Source organism: Physcomitrium patens, chromosome 16 (genome assembly GCF_059467195.1).
Source record: "Physcomitrium patens ecotype Gransden chromosome 16, ASM5946719v1, whole genome shotgun sequence".
NCBI classification, from domain to species: Eukaryota; Viridiplantae; Streptophyta; class Bryopsida; order Funariales; family Funariaceae; genus Physcomitrium; species Physcomitrium patens.
Window position 1 is genome coordinate 7,835,873 of NC_143425.1, and position 20,555 is coordinate 7,856,427.

At 37.6% G+C, this 20,555-nt stretch overlaps 2 protein-coding genes across 5 annotated transcripts; both read right to left on the bottom strand.

Annotated features, from left to right (window-relative positions):
- Nucleotides 1-6,295: 6,295 nt before the first annotated feature.
- Nucleotides 6,296-9,981, bottom strand: LOC112293671 (mitochondrial hydrolase YKR070W). 2 transcript variants are annotated; one of them, XM_024543367.3, is made up of 9 exons: nt 9,855-9,981; nt 9,241-9,446; nt 8,683-8,792; nt 8,545-8,580; nt 8,297-8,370; nt 8,087-8,127; nt 7,832-7,903; nt 7,310-7,490; nt 6,296-7,047 (listed from the first exon to the last, which is right to left on the bottom strand). In XM_024543367.3, exons 2-9 carry the CDS (start codon nt 9,381-9,383, stop codon nt 6,469-6,471), a joined length of 1,236 nt encoding a protein of 411 aa, XP_024399135.1. In that variant the 5' UTR covers nt 9,384-9,446; nt 9,855-9,981; the 3' UTR covers nt 6,296-6,468. The 2 variants fall into 2 exon arrangements, with proteins under 2 accessions (XP_024399135.1, XP_024399137.1); XM_024543369.3 differs by lacking the exon at nt 9,855-9,981 and adding an exon at nt 9,672-9,804.
- An 89-nt stretch (nt 9,982-10,070) lies between these two features.
- Nucleotides 10,071-18,515, bottom strand: LOC112293669 (protein TRANSPARENT TESTA 9). Of its 3 annotated transcripts, none has more exons than XM_024543362.3 (21): nt 18,016-18,515; nt 17,462-17,513; nt 17,110-17,186; nt 16,709-16,845; nt 16,287-16,383; nt 16,006-16,063; nt 15,586-15,694; nt 15,301-15,424; nt 14,788-14,992; nt 14,232-14,500; nt 13,885-13,973; nt 13,722-13,792; nt 13,457-13,540; nt 13,229-13,300; nt 12,934-13,074; nt 12,502-12,607; nt 12,213-12,284; nt 12,020-12,078; nt 11,354-11,495; nt 10,877-11,046; nt 10,071-10,638 (listed from the first exon to the last, which is right to left on the bottom strand). In XM_024543362.3, exons 3-21 carry the CDS (start codon nt 17,157-17,159, stop codon nt 10,372-10,374), a joined length of 2,322 nt encoding a protein of 773 aa, XP_024399130.1. In that variant the 5' UTR covers nt 17,160-17,186; nt 17,462-17,513; nt 18,016-18,515; the 3' UTR covers nt 10,071-10,371. The 3 variants fall into 3 exon arrangements, with proteins under 3 accessions (XP_024399130.1, XP_024399128.1, XP_024399131.1); XM_024543360.3 differs by having other exon boundaries at nt 18,044-18,514; XM_024543363.3 differs by having other exon boundaries at nt 17,442-17,513; nt 18,044-18,459.
- Between the last annotated feature and the right edge of the window lie 2,040 nt (nt 18,516-20,555).

Below are 20,555 nucleotides of genomic sequence, written 5' to 3' on the forward strand. Positions count from 1 at the left end.
ATCTTTTGGTGCAAGATAAGAACGTCTAGACAAGGCATCGGACAAACCTTGTTGTTTTCCTGGCCGATAAGTAATGATGAACTCAAATCTTGATAAAAACATGCTCCAACGAGCTTGGCGACGATTTAATACGCATGCTGACATAAAATATTCAAGGTTCTTGTGATCCGTATATACGGTTCCTGGACTAGAAGCGCCTTCTAGATAATGACACCATTCTTAAAAAGAATCCACAATTGCAAGAAGTTCTTTGTTGTGGATCTCATAATTGATTTCTGCTACTGAGAATTTTTTGAATGAAAGGCTATTGGATGAAGTTTGTCATCTGTTCCCATTTGTGATAAAACCGTAACTAGAGCAAAGTCCGATGCATCTGTTTTCATAAAGAATGCTTTGGAAAAATCAACACGATACAAGATTGGTGCAGAAACAAACGCTGTCTTCAAAGATTCAAAAGCAACTTCCGCTTTTTGATTCCATTGGAGTTTGTCTTTACAAGTCAAACGTGTAAGTGGAGCTGCAACTGGAGAGAAGTCTTTGATGAAGATCCGATAGTAGTTGGCAAATCCCAAAAAACATTAGACATTTCTTACTGTTTTTGGGATCTTCCAGTCTATAATAGTTTGAACTTTTTTAGGATCCATCATAAGTCCATCATTTGAAATGATATAACCTAAAAAATCGACTTGAATAGTGTGCAATACATACTTTTCTATCTTGGCATAGAGTCTTGCATCTCTTAATTTTTGTAACACACGACGAACATGAAGTTCATGTTCTTCTGGATTTTTAGAATAGATCAAGATATCATCTAGATAACAAACCACAAAATCGTCCAAAAACTCTAAAAAAACATCATTTATTAGATGTTGAAAAGCTGCTAGTGCATTTGTAAGTCCAAAAGGCATGACGTTGTATTCAAAATGTCCATACCTAGTTCAAAACACAGTCTTTCATTAATCTCTTTCTTTGATGTGTACTAGATTGTATGCTCCCCGAAGATCTATTTTTATATAGATCTTAGCTTGATTCAGCTGATCAAGAAGTCCAGATATTAAAGGTAGTGGATACGTGTTCTTGATGGTAATCTTGTTGAGTCCTCGATAATCAACACACATTCGCAATGATCCATCTTTTTTCTTCACAAATAGAATTGGAGCTCCTGCTGGAGATTTAGAATGGTGTATGAAATTCTTGGCTAGATTTTCTTCAATATATTCCTTGAGTTCAGCCAACTCATTTTGTGATAAACTATAGATTGGTCCAAATGGCAGTTGTACTTCTTCTTGAAGGTCAATTGAGCAATCATAGGGACGATGTTCCAGGAGTGTATCGGCATTCTTTTTTTCAAATACATCTTGAAATTCTTGATATTGGCTTGGAATGCAACTTGAAGTCTTTTTACCAATAGAAACGGGTGTGGCATAAATAATATATGGTGATTCTTTCATAGCAGCATGCAAGAAAACTTTTACACCTATAAATACGGATTTAATTGAACTGGACTTATGACTCTCTACTTGATTAATTACACTATTAGTTATACTTGTAGAGAAAGTAAGAATTTGGAAAATCCAATCTATTTGAGGGTTGAATTTTTTTAACCACAATAAATCTAAAATGACTGGATTAGAGGGAGATCTAATGATATTAAATACTACAAAACTATTATGACCATTGATTATTACTTCTATAGGAAGGGTTTCGTGAATAATATCTCCAGAAGACAATGGACGACCATCTATGACTTCTACATGAACAAGTTTAGTTTTCTTTACTAAAGATATGTTATGTCGTTTAGTAAATCCTTCATCTAAAAAACACGCTGAGGCTCCTGAATCTAACAAGGCAGAGACTTTGTAATATTTAGGTCCTAAAATAATATTTAATGTAAAACAAGGAAAGGGCTCTAAGGAGAGAATAAGACCTTTACTAGATGTTGTGCAAGGTTTCAGCCGCACGGTCCCTATTGTAGCTGGACAAACTCGTTTTCTGACATATTATCTTCTTTCACAGCCATACTCCTCATTTTGTGATTGCGTCATTTCTTTGGACAATGTTGAGCAGTGTGCTTTGATTCTCCACAATATAAACATAATCCTTCTTGACGACGACAAATCTTTTCTTGCTTAGTAAGAAGTTTGAAATGTACTGCATCAATTTGCATATCCTCTACTTCCGAATGTATGTGTTGAAGAGTTGTTCGTGTTGCCATTGAATTATAGTAACGTTGAGGTCCACTTGTATGGTTCTCAGATCGGAATTCAAAAAAGTGATTGTCGCACTTCACAGCAAAGTCAATTGCTTGACTCAATGTTTGAGGATCAGGTAAGTTGAGCATTAATTTTTTTACCTCATATTGTAATCTGTAGAGAAATTCGCTAATAAGTGCAGCATCATCCCACTTGATATCAGTTGCAAGTTGTCGAAATTGTGAAGCATATAACGTTACTGATCGATTGCCTTGTCATAAAATATGGATCTTATTGGTTGCAACACGAATTGCATCATGTTCTCCATACATGGATCGAAACTCCGCCAAAAAAGCCTCTAGATTATCCAATATTGGATCTCATCGTTCAAGAAAAGATGAAAACCACGATAGTGCTGAGCTTGACAGAAGCGTACTAATAAATCTAACTTGCGATCATAGAGTTGGATAGCTTTGGGATTGAAGTTCAATCACAAGTTGCACTTGATTGATAAATCCTCAAAACTTGGATCTGATGCCATCAAACTTCTCAGATAGGGAAATTCTTGGTTCTCTAATATTTGAAGGGCATTCCACCATAGGAGAAAGGACATGGTTTGGTGCAGATGTTGAAGCAACTCCAACCATTTCTACATCTTCACTTCCTGTCAATCTTGTTGCTCCTTGTGGTGGTAAATTGAGTTGATGCATCGCAAGCATTAACTCCCTCAATTGCTCTTGCATTTGTGCCATTGCACTCTTCATTTCAATAAGTTCTGCCATGATAATACTTAGAAGAGAGAAGATGTCTAATATCACTCAAGACAAATAGAAGAGAGGACTTGAGAACAAAGAAAATACTAAGGACAATATCAGTTTAGAAGAGGGTAATCCGCAACTTCTAATATGCTTATATCTTATCAAGAGAAAGGGATAATCCACTCTTAATCAAGATTAGACAAAGCTCTGATATTGTAGGTGTATTCTTGTCAATCTGTCAAGGACAAGAACTCGATGAAAAAATAATTCAGACAAGTGAGCCTTCACTCAAAGAGAGGTAACAAAATATATATAAACAGGGATATATATTGAAAGAGAAACTGGAATGGCTATTGCCAAAAGACAAGAAAACTAGAGACTCTTGAAACTAGACTAGAAGCAAGAAAGGACTTGACAAGAGTGAAGAAGCCTTCACTCTTGTCTCTATATATACTATCTAACTAGGGGCTACATGGCGACATTCTATAGGACCTCCAATATGTGTTGACTTTGTAGGACACATGCCTTGACTTACAAGGCAAGTTTTTCTACGTGTGGGCCACATAGTTAGCTTGATCTTCAAGTTAACAACATGTGTGGCACATAGCCAACTTGTTGACCACGTTTTTAATCCAAAAAGTCAATTAAAGATACTTATGAAGTCAAAGCAACGTCTATAAAGCTTCTACGAAGCTTCCATATTAAATACTATAGAATTAACTTACTTTTACCTACTTTTATTTACTTCTATCTAATTGTATATATAATTACTAGCTTACATGATTATGTCCGTGACATTTTGTTATTGACTAGGTGAGTCTCAAGATTACAAATCTGCTTTAATTTATTGGTGTCTGAATTTTGATGTTTTGGACAACTTCTAATTTGATGGCCTAGCTCCCAAGATTAAAAATATAATGTCTTTTGTGTCAATATTTGTCGTCTATATTGTGTCACTGATCCTTATAAGGAATCAGTCTCCATTAGTATTGATTGTTGTGCTATAATATTAGATAGTGGCATAGGACTTTGCGCTATAAGTTGTACTCCATGGTTTTTGAAATCTATACTATTAATCTTCTCTCGAATCCTAATTGCCTCCTCAAATGTTTGTAGATCCCTTAATTCCATCTTTTGTTGGACCATAGGTTTCAACTATCATACAAATTGATCTATCATCTTTGCTTTTGAAACATTGTCAATTTCAAGACATATGAACTTGAATCCAAAGACATAATCTTATACTGACTAGCTTCGTATAAGGTTAACCAACTGATCACATGCTATCTTTTCTGCATTGATGGACCAAAATTGATTCCTAAATTTGGTCTCAAATTCCTCTTAGTCACAAAATCGACCTTGAGCTCCATATCTTTGAGCTTGATATTGCCACCAAATGATTGCCACATCTATCAAATAGCTAGCATCATACATAATTCCTTCGGTGGTGTTTGCCTCAAATAATTGGAGGTATTGTCACATGTTGAAGAATCATTAGCATATATCTTCTTGCTTTGAAGTCTCAGACTATTTATTGGACTTACTTAATTTCAACTTAATAAATATCAATTCTCTTATCCTAAAAGCTTCCATTTGTTATTGCAGAGTAGCTACTTAGCTTAGAAAGTGTTCTATCCAAGTCTCCATTTGGGATTGCTTTGCCATATCTTCCATGCTGCAATTTCCTTATTGAATTCTATTACTATAAAGTCTTCTCCTTTTCCAAATGACTTTTTAAAAGTAGCTTATAGTAGCTTCAAAATAGTACATGATATAACGACAACAACTAATCTCCAACCAGACAGTGGTTATCAATACACTACCAAAGAATAGACTAACATTGGCTCTAATATCAATGAAACACAATTGGATTATCTCTAAGATCTAAAGTCCTTCCAATCCATAGCAATATAAATCTTGTCACAATATAGAACAACATAGACTAGAACAAAATTGAATAAAATTAAATAGAAAATTAAATAGAAATTTGAACAAAATTAAACATGAAAGGTAAAATAAAGCAAAAGATAATTGAACAAAATTGAACAAAAAAGTGCAAAACCAAACTTTACTAAGAAAAAGAAATCAAAGCTATATTTGACCAAGCATCCAAATGACCCTAATAGTACTATTTATACTTTGTCCTACCATCCTAAAACTTTCTAAAATATTCTTAATGGTGGACTCCACCTAAATAAGTGCCGTAAATCCTTTCTAGAATGTTCCATGGTGGATCCTACATAAACCACCAACTTAGCTCCAATTCTAGAAACTTCTCCAATATGGCTCCAACTACCTATCTCTATGCATCAATAATACAAATATCTTATCCATATCTCATTACAAAAAATAAATAAATCTATCAATATCATTTTTAATTCTAATATATATTCTAAATAAAATAGCTTTTTAGATTCTTAAAACAATAAAAATAATCTACATAAATTAGTCTTATTATACTTTTTATTCCATCTTCTATCAAAATAAAATGTATTTTTTTTCTTATTTTTGTATCATTTTAACCTACTTAATAATTATGACTTGATATAATAATAGCATTCATAATTTGGAAATTTTTACAAAATAAGAAGAATAAAGCAATTTTTTATATATCTTTGCAAAATATCATCTTTATTTTAAGAATAAAAATAAAATAAATAAAATAAAGACTAATAATAAAACCATAAAAAAAATTGTAACAAAGTTTTAGAAATGTATATAGTATTTTTAATATAAATAATGAAGTTGCTCCCATCTTGTATTAAGATTAATGTACTTTTCTTATAAATAATTATAAATAGAAATAATTTAGGAGTTGTAATTAGAGCTTATCTAATAATTAGAGAATATTCATCTAAAATAGCTTCAATCAATTCTAAAATAGCTTATCTAATTTGGTTTAGTTGATACAATTGAAAATTGAACCAAATTTTTGAATTCAATATTTGCAATCCAATATCCAGTAGTCTAAAATTTAGAACCACATTACAAAATCTTTTATCCATAAATAATCATGTGTTTTAAATAATACACTCTTAAGTAAATATAATTCTTAATGGTTGACATGTCTTATCAAACCTATTAAGTTTGATGTAACCAAAACACAAATTGACATACCTTTGTTGTTTGCAAGTCCTTTACACACAATAAACTCTCATCCAACAACTTCAAGTCTTGGTTCACAAGGATTAGAGCAGCTAAGTGGAGTTCCTCTTACTAAATGTATGTGACGTTCGAAAAAGCAATTAGCAGCTATACTAATTATTTTAAATAATTTTCAAGAAAAATTAGTTGCCTTAACAGAGAACAGTGAGTTTGATCTGCACGAAAATAAATGAGGAATGATTGAGCAAATGCTGACTTTACTAAAATTCTCCATGTCAGGCTGCAACCTGCATCCTGACCATGTAATGACAGTGGCGCAGCGTGTTACAAGCACCATTTGATTGAATTCCATTACTAATGAAACACAGGTTTAAAGAATTAGATTATCATTTATAAATGATGTGGGTGCAGAGCTACTTAGTCCAGATCCCCTCTTTCTTGAGAACGAAATCTACAGCTTCATACACATTATCAACCACTTTGTCAGCAGGATACTTGTCGTGGTTCCCACCTCCTCGAAAGTTGCCACTCCGCACAAGGATGGAGTACCATGGCCGTCCCGCACCAATTGCTCCTGCTATGTCAGTCTCAGGATTATCGCCTATCATGTACAAGGTCTTCAGAGCACCCTCTTGCCTTGCACGATCTACAGGTAGAGGCAACTCCAAGGGACCCACGTTTGGATCCTCTTCTGAATGAGAATTCATTCCTGGTTTAGAATACATCATCCCCGCGATTCTGTGAAGTGATTTGGCAGCCAGATGGTACACAATAGGTTTCGGCTTCCCATATGAAGTATATAGAAGTGGACGTTTTATGAGTTTCACGTAAAGGCTCTCGAGAGCTATTCGAAAGGCGCCCATGCCAAACCTAGGAACTGGAAATTTGGTCGAATACTCGAAGTCATCTGCTGCAAAATATAATGATGGTTGAGGAAGTTGGGAATCAAGTTTTCCTGGATATCCACCAGCTCGGAGCACATCGCATAATACCTGCTACAACAGCACGTACATGGTTAACAGCAGAGTGAAATCTAAAAGGCGTCAGTTGTAAATACCGCTATCTTTTCACCTTTAAACCAATTCCAAGTAATTAACGTGCGTGATCACATAATCAGGACTCCATGAAGTCGATACAAAACTGTTCTATTAGAAGCAACATTTCACTGCATCGAAATGTTCACTGGATTGCATTTCAAGGTGATCATTTGATTTCAAGATGCAGCCTGGACAAAACTTGGAAAGGTTCACTGACCTGAATATCTCGACTCCAATCAACTGGATCACTGCACACGAACACAGCTGCAATCTGCCTCTCAATTTCAGGCATGAGCATGCCGTTGGCATTACTCTCATACTTTGCCCAAGGCTTGTAAGACAGTAAGGGATCGATGTGCGGGAATTCCCTGAAATAATTGTCCATCTTTACAACCGTTCTGAAATATCAACATTAGTCATATCAGAATGACGTTTCTGTCTAGACTTACAGAACGCCAACACAAGAAGAAAGTCTCAAAATGTGATATACGATACGTACACTTTTTGTTCTGGAGTTCACACAACTACGTGAGAAGCACCACATAGCAGCCGATAAATTTTAAAAAATAAGTAACAAATCAGGGCCAAATGAGATAAGAATGTAGATGATTCTAAGAAATCGCACTACAATTTTGTAGAAACGAAACATCTAACCAAGTGCACAGTTACAATACCACTGGGATACAAATATTGCAAGCCCTTAGCCTGTCACTGAAAAAGCAAAATAAAATCAACTTACGAGAATCCATAGCTGGTCAAAGCCGTCTCGGGTTCTCCTTTGCCAAGAGACAATACCTTCTTTCCTCTGTATCTGCTTCCATAAACATTATCCAAGTGTGTAAAAATGTAAAGTAGAACTAAAACTGCTTCTGCAGAGTGGGTTACGTTGACCCAGATTGAATGAAAACAACTACCACGAATAAACTATTGCTCGAATATCAGTAATGCGCTGTAATTTCTAAACTATGACATGGAAGCCAAGTCGGGAACAAACCGCTGTGCAAGGGTCTTGAATGGAGTGTGACCTAAATGAACCTGCGAAACTCCACATAACTACCAATCAAATTCCAAAGCCCTTGCCGTTGAGAAGGGCTCAACGAGATTTTTTGAAATCGATTTCTTCACTAATCGCCACGCACAATTCATCTCACATATTGATCATAATTGCTTCAGTGGAGAGCAACCAGAGGTTAAGGGAAAACACCTGAATGGGGTTCACAGGGACTGAAAGCTGGCGAGTTAGCTCTTTCGCTCTGGCTGCTTCAGTCATTCCCCCACCTGGAATAAATAAGACTTTCCCAGTTATCTATTGATCATATTTTTTTTCAAAGAAATGGATCAGACCTCTACACCAATTTAAAACACTTTCTAATCTATTTAAAACAAAAAGTCAAGGGCACACAGTGAGCATTGGGCTAATTCTGTCTGTGCAATACAAAGTGAGAAGCATACCATTCGTGAGAAATACGTATGGCACCTGAAGTTTCCCTGCACAATTGCACTCCGAACCATTACTTCATGACTGCGATCTCGATACATTGCGCACAAAGAGATAAAGGATGCTTTAGGTTTAAAGATGATCATCATTACCTGTATCTACGTCTTTATAAAGGCGTCGCAGAGCTTCAGGGGCTCTCTCTATGGTTTCACTGCCTTGTATGAGAACGCCGTCTATGTCAAATGCTATGCCGAATGCATTCCTACAGGTGTACATTCCACAGCTGAGTCATGTCAGAGCAATCAGTCGCAAGATCATTCCACACTATACCACATAAACCCTCCGATTTATCTCTACTTTTGTTTATGTCTTTGGTTTAACCTTGCAGATGAGCGAATCACTCTTTGGACAGCATACAACGGGTTTCTGTTCAATAAAACAAAATATTTTTTGACAAAATCGCGGATCACTGAAGACACTTCGAAGTCTGCACTGCTCTTCGAATAATCCTCCGCATCATAACCTAACGCAGAATCACCGAAAGACCGAAAGAGACCGAGACATATTTCTACTCAATATCCTGTAATTCGGGAAACCGCGAGCGCAAGGCCGTACGCAGAGTAATGCTATTATTAATAAGATGCAGGAACGAAGCATAATAAAAGTTCTATCAACGAGTACGGTTTAGGAAAGCTCTTGGAAAATCAAACCTTGAGAGGTACAATCTCTCCAGATTATACCGCTGCATCTGTTGCGATGCCTCGCCAAACTCACACATACTTCTGCACGGCTTGGCAGAGCGAGGCATCCATGCTCCCCGCCGCGACCATCGCAACACTCGGATTGCAGCCATAGCAGCTCCACCTCCACCACCCTCATCCAGAACGGCTCATTTGTGTGCCACGCCTTAATTCGCCTGATCAAGAGGCCAACACATAAAATTCAGAGTCAAACTCTTAAGGAGTCGCCAAAAAGTGCTGTAGCTTGTTCATGCCAAAATCTTCGGTAACTCGCAATCTATCTCTCTAACTCCGCCTCTCTTATTCACTTTGTTGTGGGAATATTCAGATGCGCGACAGAATTAGGTGCTTCCGCAGGGTGTTGTTAATAGTCCGCGGCTACTCTTATGAACTGCCACAACCTTGTGCGTGTTGGTATTTGCCGAAATCGGATTCAGGGTTTATTGAGCACAATAGCATCATGTTCAAGGCCGTAGCAAAAAATTGCGACAATCTTTTCAATCTCTAAGAGCACATGTTTTGAAAAGATAAAGACGACTATGTGTGCAAAAACTATGCCAATGGTTGAGTGCTGCGGGACTGACTATGGGAAACACGAATCATATTCAATCGTTGCTGTGCGGAAGTTTGGATACAGAGCGCAGCAAAGACGGGGATCAGAATTCCTGAGTCTTAAGTGGTAATATTGTACATTGAAGAGAACTGCGTTCATCCTAAATGTAGCAAAACGAATGTATATGCTGCTATTTGAGTCAGTATTTCTAACCAGTCCCTCCGAGGAACTGAGTGATAAAAGTACGAAAGAGAGAATTCGTGGATCATAAATTACTTTAAAATTGTCCCACACCTACGGTTATTAACATGGCGAAGATTACACAAGCAAGATATACTTACTGGAAGACTAGCCATTTACACTACCATCACAATGGTAAGCATGAACACCTACCAGGCGAAAACCATTAAGCTGCAAGACGAAAAAAAACAAAACAAAACAAAACAAACAAAAAAACAAAAAAAAACAAAATGATGGAAGAGTAGCGCCTAAAAGTGTATCTACTACCATTTTGGTGCCTGGGTACTTTGTCATAAAAGGTTCCATCACTACTGCTGCAGAGAATCCTTGGTTAAAAAAGCTGATACAATAAGACTAACAGCATCCCGCAAATTAGCCAGCTTGTTCTGGATGAAGAGACAGGCATGTTTGCACGCTTCTGCATCTTCAAAAGCAAGAACCCATCGCCCATCCACAAGATTTTTATTCCTTGGACTTGTTTTGGGAAGACCTCGTTTCCCGACATCTGCCAGAGGCTGGTGAGGCGATCGTATCCGTAAATGTAGCCAAGTTGCATGCTTCTCATCGATTCTAGGCTGTAAAATTCCAACCATCCGCAATATCATGTCATGTACTACTTCAAATATTTAAAATAAGTATTTCAAGGAAAGAGTAACTTCAACAATTTCTACCACAAGCTAGCAAGTATGCTTGAGAAAATAGCAAAAATCACATGAACAAGAATTCAATTAACAAAGCCAAACCAACACAATTTGCGCAAAGTACATCACAGGGACTCCCGAAGGACCAAGAGATGAAAGTCCGGCCACATACATCTGATCCAGCTAAAGGTGCAGTGCCACGAATCAGTCCACGGCGCTGATCGCTGGAATTGTCCTCAATTAACAATAACGATCCTGTTGTTCCTCTCAACACCACCACGAGATGAACACACCGCTCTTTCCCTCTTTCAAATGAGACCCTACATAGCATAGCATCATCCGCTGCAACAAAGACCAAACCAAATCACAAATTGACATCAGGCAGAATCTTGCAAGTTTAGAATATATAGAAATAATAAATAATAAATAGAAACAGAAAGTAGATTCAACAAGTTAAGAACTCAAACAGTAGGATGTGTCCCTAAAACGAAGTACGATTTTTGGTAACGACCCTGAGTTGATAAACCAATATTTCCGAAACCAGATTCTAATGAAGCTACATTCAAGAAAATGAAAAGCTTATTTATTGAGATTCATTATGAATAACACTACAATATTCAGGGTTATGAGAATTCCCACTACAACTTACAAATGTCCAATTCTGTGCCGATTTTTGTTGATGGAATTGGATGTTGACCCCTCATGTCTTCAGGCAACTCAACTAGAGGAGGCGTCTCTGTCAAGGTGCTCCCCACAAGAAGGATGCGAATTTGATAAAGAACCATCAAAGTCTGAAATCATTCACAAGCTCGCATTAGTCATTGTCTTAAGGCAGTTGATCTCTAATCCAATGTTAAGAATTTCTTAAACTCCGTATTCACTCTCAGCCAATATATACAGATTAATGGTACTGAGATAAATTACAGATAGAGTATTCAATAACAGTAGGTGCAATCCATGAACGATAAAGTTGCCACTAACCTACGGATGTTGAAGGCACTAAAAGTCAACAAAATACCATGTTACAACAGTTGAAAGGTCTACAGGCCACTTCAAAATAGAAGCAAAAGATAGAAAAATCGAAACATAAAACAGGAATCAGGTAAAACATGTGCTTATCCTCAACCTCTGCTACTAACTTCAAATACCAGAACAAGGGCAGCTTCTTCACACAAAAAATCAAAAAAATTAAATAAAATAGGATAATGTATATCAAAATAAAATAAAGGCAAAAGAAAAAAATAAACAGCTTATCTAAAACAAAATGTTAAGAGTAGAAAGATTGGCTGTGAATCTTATAGGAGACCAAAACTACCTTGACAGATGCCAGCATTCTTTCCCCAACAAGAATCGAGGAAGTCACTGGTAGATTTTCTGCCAGGAGAATCCCAAGTGTGAGAAAAGTCCTTAAACAGAATCGTAACTTGCAAGTCAAAGAAAGTAACCAAAAAGAATGCACCGAACCAATTCTTGGACTTATGCTGCTTCTTAAGAAGTGTTGAGATTACCCTCAGTGTTAATTTGAGTGCTTGGCATCAACACAAAAGAAGCGTCCTTCTGGAGAAAAGGTGTGTCCAGTGCTGTAAACAGAAAGCAAGAGTAAATATCGACTGCAAACAGTATCTTATGATCTAACTTTTAACAGAACCATCAAACGTAACAAATCTCTTACAAGGCATATTAAGCACGTAGTATATTTGAAAAGCAGAAATGAACTAAACATCCTCTTCTGGGAGTTCCAGAAAATAAAGACTGCAGTCCAACATAATCAAATGTGCTAAGACAAAGCTGGGTCACCTTTACGGCAGAATTTCCACTCTTCTGCAATCACTGCTGGGATGATATCTGCCCAGCAATCAGTCAATTCAACAGAGAGCTCTTGCTGAGCAGCTGTATATACGTCCTGATAAGATAAGACGATTGTCATTCACGAGAAACTTCACGCGGTGCAATGTCGAGACTTCAACCAGTTACAAATCTACTAAAAGGCGTGTAGTATAAAATGGTGTGCATTATCAAAGCACTGTTCAGCTACATGGTGTCCAGACAAGTTAAAGACCGCAGCATTTCTTATTTCGTGATAATCCAATGCTTCCCAACAGACCATTAGAAGGTGATTCAGAAACAAGTATAAACCATTACAAACTGAGCTAATGATTTTAAAAAACATCCAAGAACATCAAAGTCAGATACTCAACGAAAATTTTCGTATCAATATTGGTGACGTACATTAAGCAGCGACATGTGAGTATCACTGATTTTGTGCTCATGATATGGCAAAAGCTGGCGCAGCAGCCACCCTGCTTGCCATAGCACCTCTGAATAGGGGGGAGGTCTCCGACACATCAATTTTAACAATGCTTCAAGCATCTGTAGTCACCAAAACACAAGAAAGAATAGTGTGAGAATGTGTAAATGAGTGGGGTAATACGTCGACTAATCGTTCCTTGCCTGTACTAATTCACATACAAAAATATGTCGATATAGTCACCTTTTGCGCAAAGTCCATTGTCGACAGCAGTACCTGACTACGATGTTTCAGTGTGGTGGACCCCGACAGCAAATCGTCCCCGAGATGGTTTTCCCAGTTATCACTCTGCAAACAAATCACCGTATTAGCCTCTTCTATAGAGCCCTTGTGCCTGATCAACAAAACCTTAGATGAGCTGCTAAATTTAAATTTACTTCAAAAACAAGGTAACTAAAACTACAGCAGAAAAGACGTGAATTTTTTTGGAAGATAAGATTGTACCATAAAGTCATCACGAGGCCGATCCAATGATGGTGAGAAGAGTCGGTCCACTTCCTTGTCGGATTTGCCGCCAATCAATTGTTGCTGAAATTCAAGACCTCAAACTTACGGAACTGACAGTGTGTGAAATTCAACTATGGAGATGGTAAAATCTCACGAACAAGACCAAGGTTTTCAATAATACAATTGTCGAAATCCACAAAATAAAATCAGAAATCCGATATTCCGACGACGTAAAAAAAGATAAATCAAAGTAACGACTTACCAAAAGAAGCTTTTTGTGACGTTTTCGACGAGGAAGAATCCCAAGTGCGTCTAGCAGTGATTCATCCAAAGCTGCCACCAACAAACACTCAAAATTGTCATCAATCACAAATCTTTAGTTTTGAGCTACTTCAGCTCCAACATGGTAAGAGAGTCGGATTTACCTTCGTTGTGCAGAAAAGACACCGATAAGCACAAAGAAGCCATCACCAATTTATCGTCATTGCTGAGGAGATATGATAGCAACATGGTCCTGCGCACCATGGAAAAGGTATGATTAATAAAGAAGTCATAAATGGTCGCCTTCGGTCAGAAACATATATTCAATGCAGCAATTCGAATACCAATAACCCATCTGAGCTTGACGAGATAGGAGATTCTAACAAGATAAAACACAAAATAAGACTTCCAGATTTACATTATTACAAAAGAGGGCAAAACAAAAATGACTGTTGTGTCCAACAAGTAAAACCATCATTAACACCCCAATTTACCAAAATACAGGACTAACCGGCCATCTAATGCTCGTGAAGAACTTGACACTTCAAAAGAATTAGCAGTCCCTGCTCCTGATTCACTTGCTTCATCACCTAAAGTTTCAGCTTCACTGAGCTGATGCGGAAAGCATTCAGAATTTTGAAGCTGCTCGTGATCAAGAGCGACTGCTTGGTCCGTCCTCAATAGTGACGCCCCAATGCTGTTGACTAAAGCTTTGTGGTGCACAATATGTAACAGTCGCAACAGAAAATAAAGCGATGTCAAAGTGCTGACACGTTCGTCCTGCAATGACGCCCTCGTATTAGTTTTCTATGTGCCACCAGAGACTGATACAGAACGAAAGTGTCCGGCTATTCGTGATCCAATCAAGTTCGTCTTGTATAGGGAGATACTGAAAACCTGAACGATGAAAATGAAACCTTGAAAAGGTAATTCCTACTCAACAACGTGCCGATTCTGATCAATAAGCGAATTCATATAAAGATGAAATGTAGACATTCACAAAACCCTCCACGATCATTGAGTATAACACAGATAGTAGCTGTACGGAAGAACACTCAGAATCTTACCGATGGTGTGGTGGCACATTCATCGACCGGACGTAAAGAAGGCAGCAACAAAGGCAAAACCAAGCTGTTCATGATGTTCTTTGTCATGATTGACTTTAAAGCGGGTACATTAGAATTTATGATGTCATTGCAATAATAAAGGAGATCGCCAATTTCAGCTATAGCTCCTTCTAATCTTCCACGCAATTGTCCAGAGTCTGGATATCTGATCATGTAGCAAAATTATAAATGTTTGACGCTAACCAAAAAAGTGTCGATGTAACAGCAGCATAGAGACTTTGACACAACACGCACAGAGAGATTCAACTTGCTCATCAGTCATGTAGACTCTACAAAACTTCTACCTCTGCACCCAGATTGGACAGGAAAGGAGTACTGAAAACTGCTACAAATATTGATTTCACACTCCATGTGTCTCGTTATAAATTTTAGAGCCACCTCAATAAACACCTCTCAGATGAAAAAAAGGATTATTTAATGTTATACTTTTGGAAAAGAAAATAGGTAACTCACTTCGAAACCTCAGTAACCAGGCCATCCAGGGCATGTGATTGCTTCCTTAGGAAAACAATAAGGTCACTGAAATAGTCCACAATTGGCGGGTTTGTCACGAACGTTCGGATGCTTTCATCGTCCACTGTCCATACATCACCATGAATGAAATAAGCAGAACACATGTCAACACTTGCAACAGCCGAAACTAGGAGAATACAAATGTTTGGTCCAAAGCAACAAAACTTCCAGCATGTTCGCAAACGCATCAAGTTCTTGGAAATTGAGGAGTGTTTCTCAACTCACCACGATATACACTTAGAGTAATAGTTCGAACAGCAATGCGAACCATACCCTCCTCATGGTGAAAGAACTTAATGGCTTCGGTGTACAAGGGAAAGGAGACCACTTCTTCCTGCTTAGCAGCAATGATGTAAATCAAATCACCATATATAAACATGTCTGTCGCATTTCCATCTAAAAAAAACTTAACACATTCCTATCTAAAGAAAAAACTTCTTAGATCTATTCCAATAAAATGACTCTTTCGAAAACACAAGTACCATGTAGTTTACTTCTTGCACTGGCTGATGCAACTTAAAGGAACACAACCAGAGAATACTGTAATTATTCAAAATCACGCAAAAGAATTAAGAATTGAAGTCAATTGATATAAACACAGACATCCAGGGAGTGTAAAAGAGGGCAAAGAGACACTCCTCATACATTGTTTGTCTTGATAAAGAATGAAACTGTGTTGCGGTCCAATTTCATGCTGATAGTCCTGAGTCAAAGATACAAGAAGCTTATCTACAATCACATATGAAGCATCGATCTATCCAAGTAGCATCTACCACTCCATGAATATGCTGGCAAATATCAAATGAAAGAAAAATATATATTCTACTTACAAACAGCTAGAAATAACGAAACATTTCCCACGAGGATGAATAGCTCTGCTTAGCCGGATGAATGACGACAGGAGGCTCGATTATAGGTTATGTTACCTCAAAAAGATGATATAATAAGCCAGAAGCTCTTCGTTTTGGAAATTAAAAGGGAACGTAATAAGGTAATTGATGTATTCATTGCTGAATAGATAATCTGCGAAAGTCATTCAGAGGACGTTCTGAGTCACAGACTAATACAAGAGTGATTGGCAACTGAAGAAACAAGTCAATATAGACTCGATCCAAATGTTGCTAAGTCGACAGCCTGACCATTTTCGGGATACGTATGCCCAGGATGCGTATGCTACGCTTCAAGAAGAAAAATAAATAAATAAATAAATAAAATGCGAGCTTAGCTCTTTTGGATAGGATAAAGAGCGCCAAATATATTCAACGTACGAAAAGAACGACACTTCATGGTTGAGAGAGCCCAGGTTAACCTTTCCGCTGTATAGTTACAACTCACAACTGGCACTTACAAATGGCATGTTCACTTCGTATGTTCTGAATCATGATGCTCAGCGTTTGTAATAGTTGCACGGCAACGGTGGTTGTCTTGCTACTGCTCTTCAGGATGCGAACAAAAGTGGCCATTACCTGCTTCTCCATAAAAAAACTACACCCTCCACCCAGCACCGACCAGTTCTTACTAAAGACTCGCATTAAATACTAAGAACATGTGATACTGAAACCTCAACAGCCAGAACCTTTATCATAAGATGGTGAATTAAAGATACGGGAATATGTCTAGTGTAAATCCTCATGTGGCCAATATACTGAAACAGTTATTACAACAAAGCTAGAGGCTTGAGCTGGTGGTTCATGGCATAAACATATGAAAGTGCTACAGATATTCCCGAATTGAATAGCCAAATCTTACTCAAAGAACGCAGGATCGTGCTGATCTCCCCAGATTAAAAGTTCGGCCATCGATCTGATCGTCTCAACGAGGTAGTTCTGAAAGTACACGAGGGACAATTTAGACCTGCTGACTTACATAAAATCACCCGTTACAGATGAACACTGCCGTAATAGCAGAAAAATGCTATGTTCTTTTGGAATATATACCATCACGGCAAGCCTAACAAATTGCAGAAATTTCTTTGAAACAAAGCAAAGTGCTTCTCTGATCGCACTTGCCAAACATTCTTTAGTAAAGACTTCTATGAACAAACATGCAATAACATTGACCAGACCCTACTACTGACGTACTCAAAATTCTTCGCTCCCACCTTACTAGATTCTGTGATCAAAGTTGTATTTTGAAGTTGCTCGTTGAGATATCTGCACCAGAACATGTAGCAGCAAAGCTTTAAAACCCCGTACTTAAAGCAAAAAGCTTTGGACGCTCCAATTCATTTACACTAATTAAACTAATACCTCCACTCACACACCCACGCGCATACGTGTGTGTGTGTGTGTGTATATATATACACACACGCCGATTGATTCAAAAGTAAGCCAGAGATATGAACCAAAGGCTGGATATCCTCGTCAATCCCGCAAAATCGCTTTCGCAACATTTACTAAGTTTACGAGAACCAACATTAATGCAGCGATGAATGAAATGCAATCCTCTACTAGCACTGAATGCACGATTTCCAATGTAATATTGCCTCCACGCCTCAACACACTCCTTCGAACTACGATCACCACCCGCAGAAAATCATGTCACGAGAAATTCATCCAGATTCAAAACCCCTCAACGCAGCGATCACAGATAAACCCCCGCTCAACTCCAACCTACGCAACATCAATGACATCCGCAGTCCTCGCTAATCCTCACCAATCCTCACTCAATCTCTCCAACTCACGTAAGCTCCGACATTGAAAAGCGCTCTCGAGGGCGCCAGAACCACATGATGCCGTTTCTCAACGATGTCACAAGAATGGAAAATAGGGTGATCCTTCTTCTGCTCCTGCTCCTGCTCCTGTTTCCTCGTACAATTCAATCGTGGCTCCCCGCACCTAATCACAAGCTCCGCATCCTGTCCGAATCCTCCACCACAACCATAACAACTACGTTTACCTCCACCTGCTAAGCCTTCCACCTGCCCTGCATGCCTTCCCTCCATCTTTCCAAATTCCTACTCTCCAATTGTTCCAGCACCGTCGTGATCCCTCCGCTCCATCTTTCGCAAACACCTTGCTGCATCCGCATCGTAATCCAGCATCTCCAAACACGATTATGCAACAACGTTCCACATCTGCAACGTCGTCTGATCGAATTGCCTCGATCCGAGTAAGTGCATCATCGAATCATTCAATCAATCAATCCATCAATCCAGGGGTAATATAATAATGAGTTCCTTGCTTCCGGCGAGGTTGTGAATGTGCTTCCTTTCTTCCTTCCTCAACGCACAGACGACGACGAGGCTGTAACAGAGAAAAAGTCGGCCCTTCTTCGTCGTTGTGGCAATACCCCTACTTCCTCCCTCCCTCCATTCCCGACGGACATCGACGGATCGTCGATCCATCTGACGAGTTCCGAGGAAGGACAGGACAGCGCCAAATGTCGAGGACGGAGGGAATGAAGCTCGTTACCGACGGACGAAAGGTGATGAGTCCGCGACGAACGAACGAACGAACGTGGAGTTGTGTCGTCGTTGCTGGCGGAGGAGGCTCGGCAGTGTGCGTTCAAATTAATCCCACTTGAGCAATATGAGTTTTGGAAGGTGAATAGCATTCTCCCAATGCTAACACGCCCATACAAACATGTGCATCATATTGGGTAATGATATAAATTAATTTTTCTGTTCATAGATATATATATATATATATATATATATATACACACACATATGTGAATAATGGCTAGATTTTAGTTATAAAACGAACATTTTACATTAATATTTTATGTGAGCAAGACAATTATTAGTATTATGTTATAAAACATACAATAAGATTTCATCTCGTGCATGAATTAAATATGATTCAATAAAGAAATATATATATATATATATATAAGTAATATTTTTTATTTAATTACATTAAAAGTAGAAGATAGAGCTTTTCATATTCACTTTGGAATTAATTTTTAGTATGATATTAGCACAACTTGATTGCAAATATAGTATCAAACTTTACCTTAAGTAAATAAATTTAGTATATTTCTGATATGCATTGTTTTACAGTAACAATGGTAACCAACTTTTATTGGTATAAATGAATTAAATGAGATATTTCTGTGATGAAAAATATTTCATCACAGAATTTAATCTCAAATATATAGTTAATCAATTGATTTAAATTTTTCTTACAATACATGTTATTCATAAAGAGGTATTTTTATGTATACACATATACACATACATTAATTTAATTTAATTATTTTTGTTATTTAAAAGCAACATAACTTTGAAGATTGCATATATACTATAAATATAAATATATGTTATCATATATTTTTTACTACATACTTAAAACTTTGTAAATCGTTTTATATTTGATTTAATATATGAATTGACATACAGTAGAGGATGAATGTGAAAACTCACTAACAAATTATGAATGAAATGCAAAGTCTTAGAAAAAGAGAAGTTTAGGGTTGCAGCCATGCTTTCAAGTTGTAGGTACAAATGGGTTATTTTATTATAGTTGATTCCTATAACCATTATTGCAATTGTAAACATAATATTATTCTTCATCACAAATTACCTTTTAATGATGTATGGAAAGTAATTTTAGTGCTTTGGTAGTATAAGATATCTCTATATGAATCTGACATGGAGGATTCTTTATTTTATTTTCATTTTATTTTCATTGGTTCTCATTTCAAGTGATTATGGTCTTGAACAAGTGGTGGTTGAATGATGAGCACCTAATTATTTTGCATGCTTAATTTTAAATCCTAAAACATCATCAAGTTTGGTAAGATCTGTGAATCTTCAGCCTCCTCATCCGATATCACATAGTCTATGGGATGATACTGAGAAACCAGGCCGCACAAGCTGCTGATTTGTCTCTGAGTGTGATTTAGATTATGTCTAACCTTGTTACAATTATTTAGATGATGGACATAGGGGATCGCACCCCAGCGGTGTAGAATAATTCGATCGCACCTATCAAAATCGATACCAACTTGTGGTCCAAAAGTGTACGTTTAATCCTATCTCTTAAGGGTGCTGATATTGGAGCTTTTAATTGATGGATTTCTGGTTCTAGAGGCAGTGTTTCAGTGAGTGGTTCGTGGTGGTTTGAGAAAGTGCGCTCCCGTGGAGAGTTGTTGTTGTTGTTGAGGATCGGGGATTCTGTACCGGAGGTTGGTGGTCCGCAAATGTCACTAGCAGATACTTACTACAGTGCAGTGCTTGCTTGTTTCACCCA

Bases quoted from the DNA above. Each gene is read 5' to 3' on its own strand.
- LOC112293671 (XM_024543367.3), bottom strand. From the start codon at position 9,383: ATGGCTGCAATCCGAGTGTTGCGATGGTCGCGGCGGGGAGCATGGATG. The intron at 8,793-9,240 runs GTTTGATTTTCC...GTACACCTGTAG, and splicing joins GAGAGATTGTACCTCTCAAG to GAATGCATTCGGCATAGCAT. The intron at 7,048-7,309 runs GTCAGTGAACCT...CTGTTGTAGCAG, and splicing joins ATTGGAGTCGAGATATTCAG to GTATTATGCGATGTGCTCCG.
- LOC112293669 (XM_024543360.3), bottom strand. From the start codon at position 18,090: ATGTGGTTCTGGCGCCCTCGAGAGCGCTTTTCAATGTCGGAGCTTAC. The intron at 13,541-13,721 runs GTAAGTCGTTAC...CTTGAATTTCAG, and splicing joins GTCACAAAAAGCTTCTTTTG to CAACAATTGATTGGCGGCAA. The intron at 12,285-12,501 runs GTGACCCAGCTT...TTCTGTTTACAG, and splicing joins GTGGAAATTCTGCCGTAAAG to CACTGGACACACCTTTTCTC.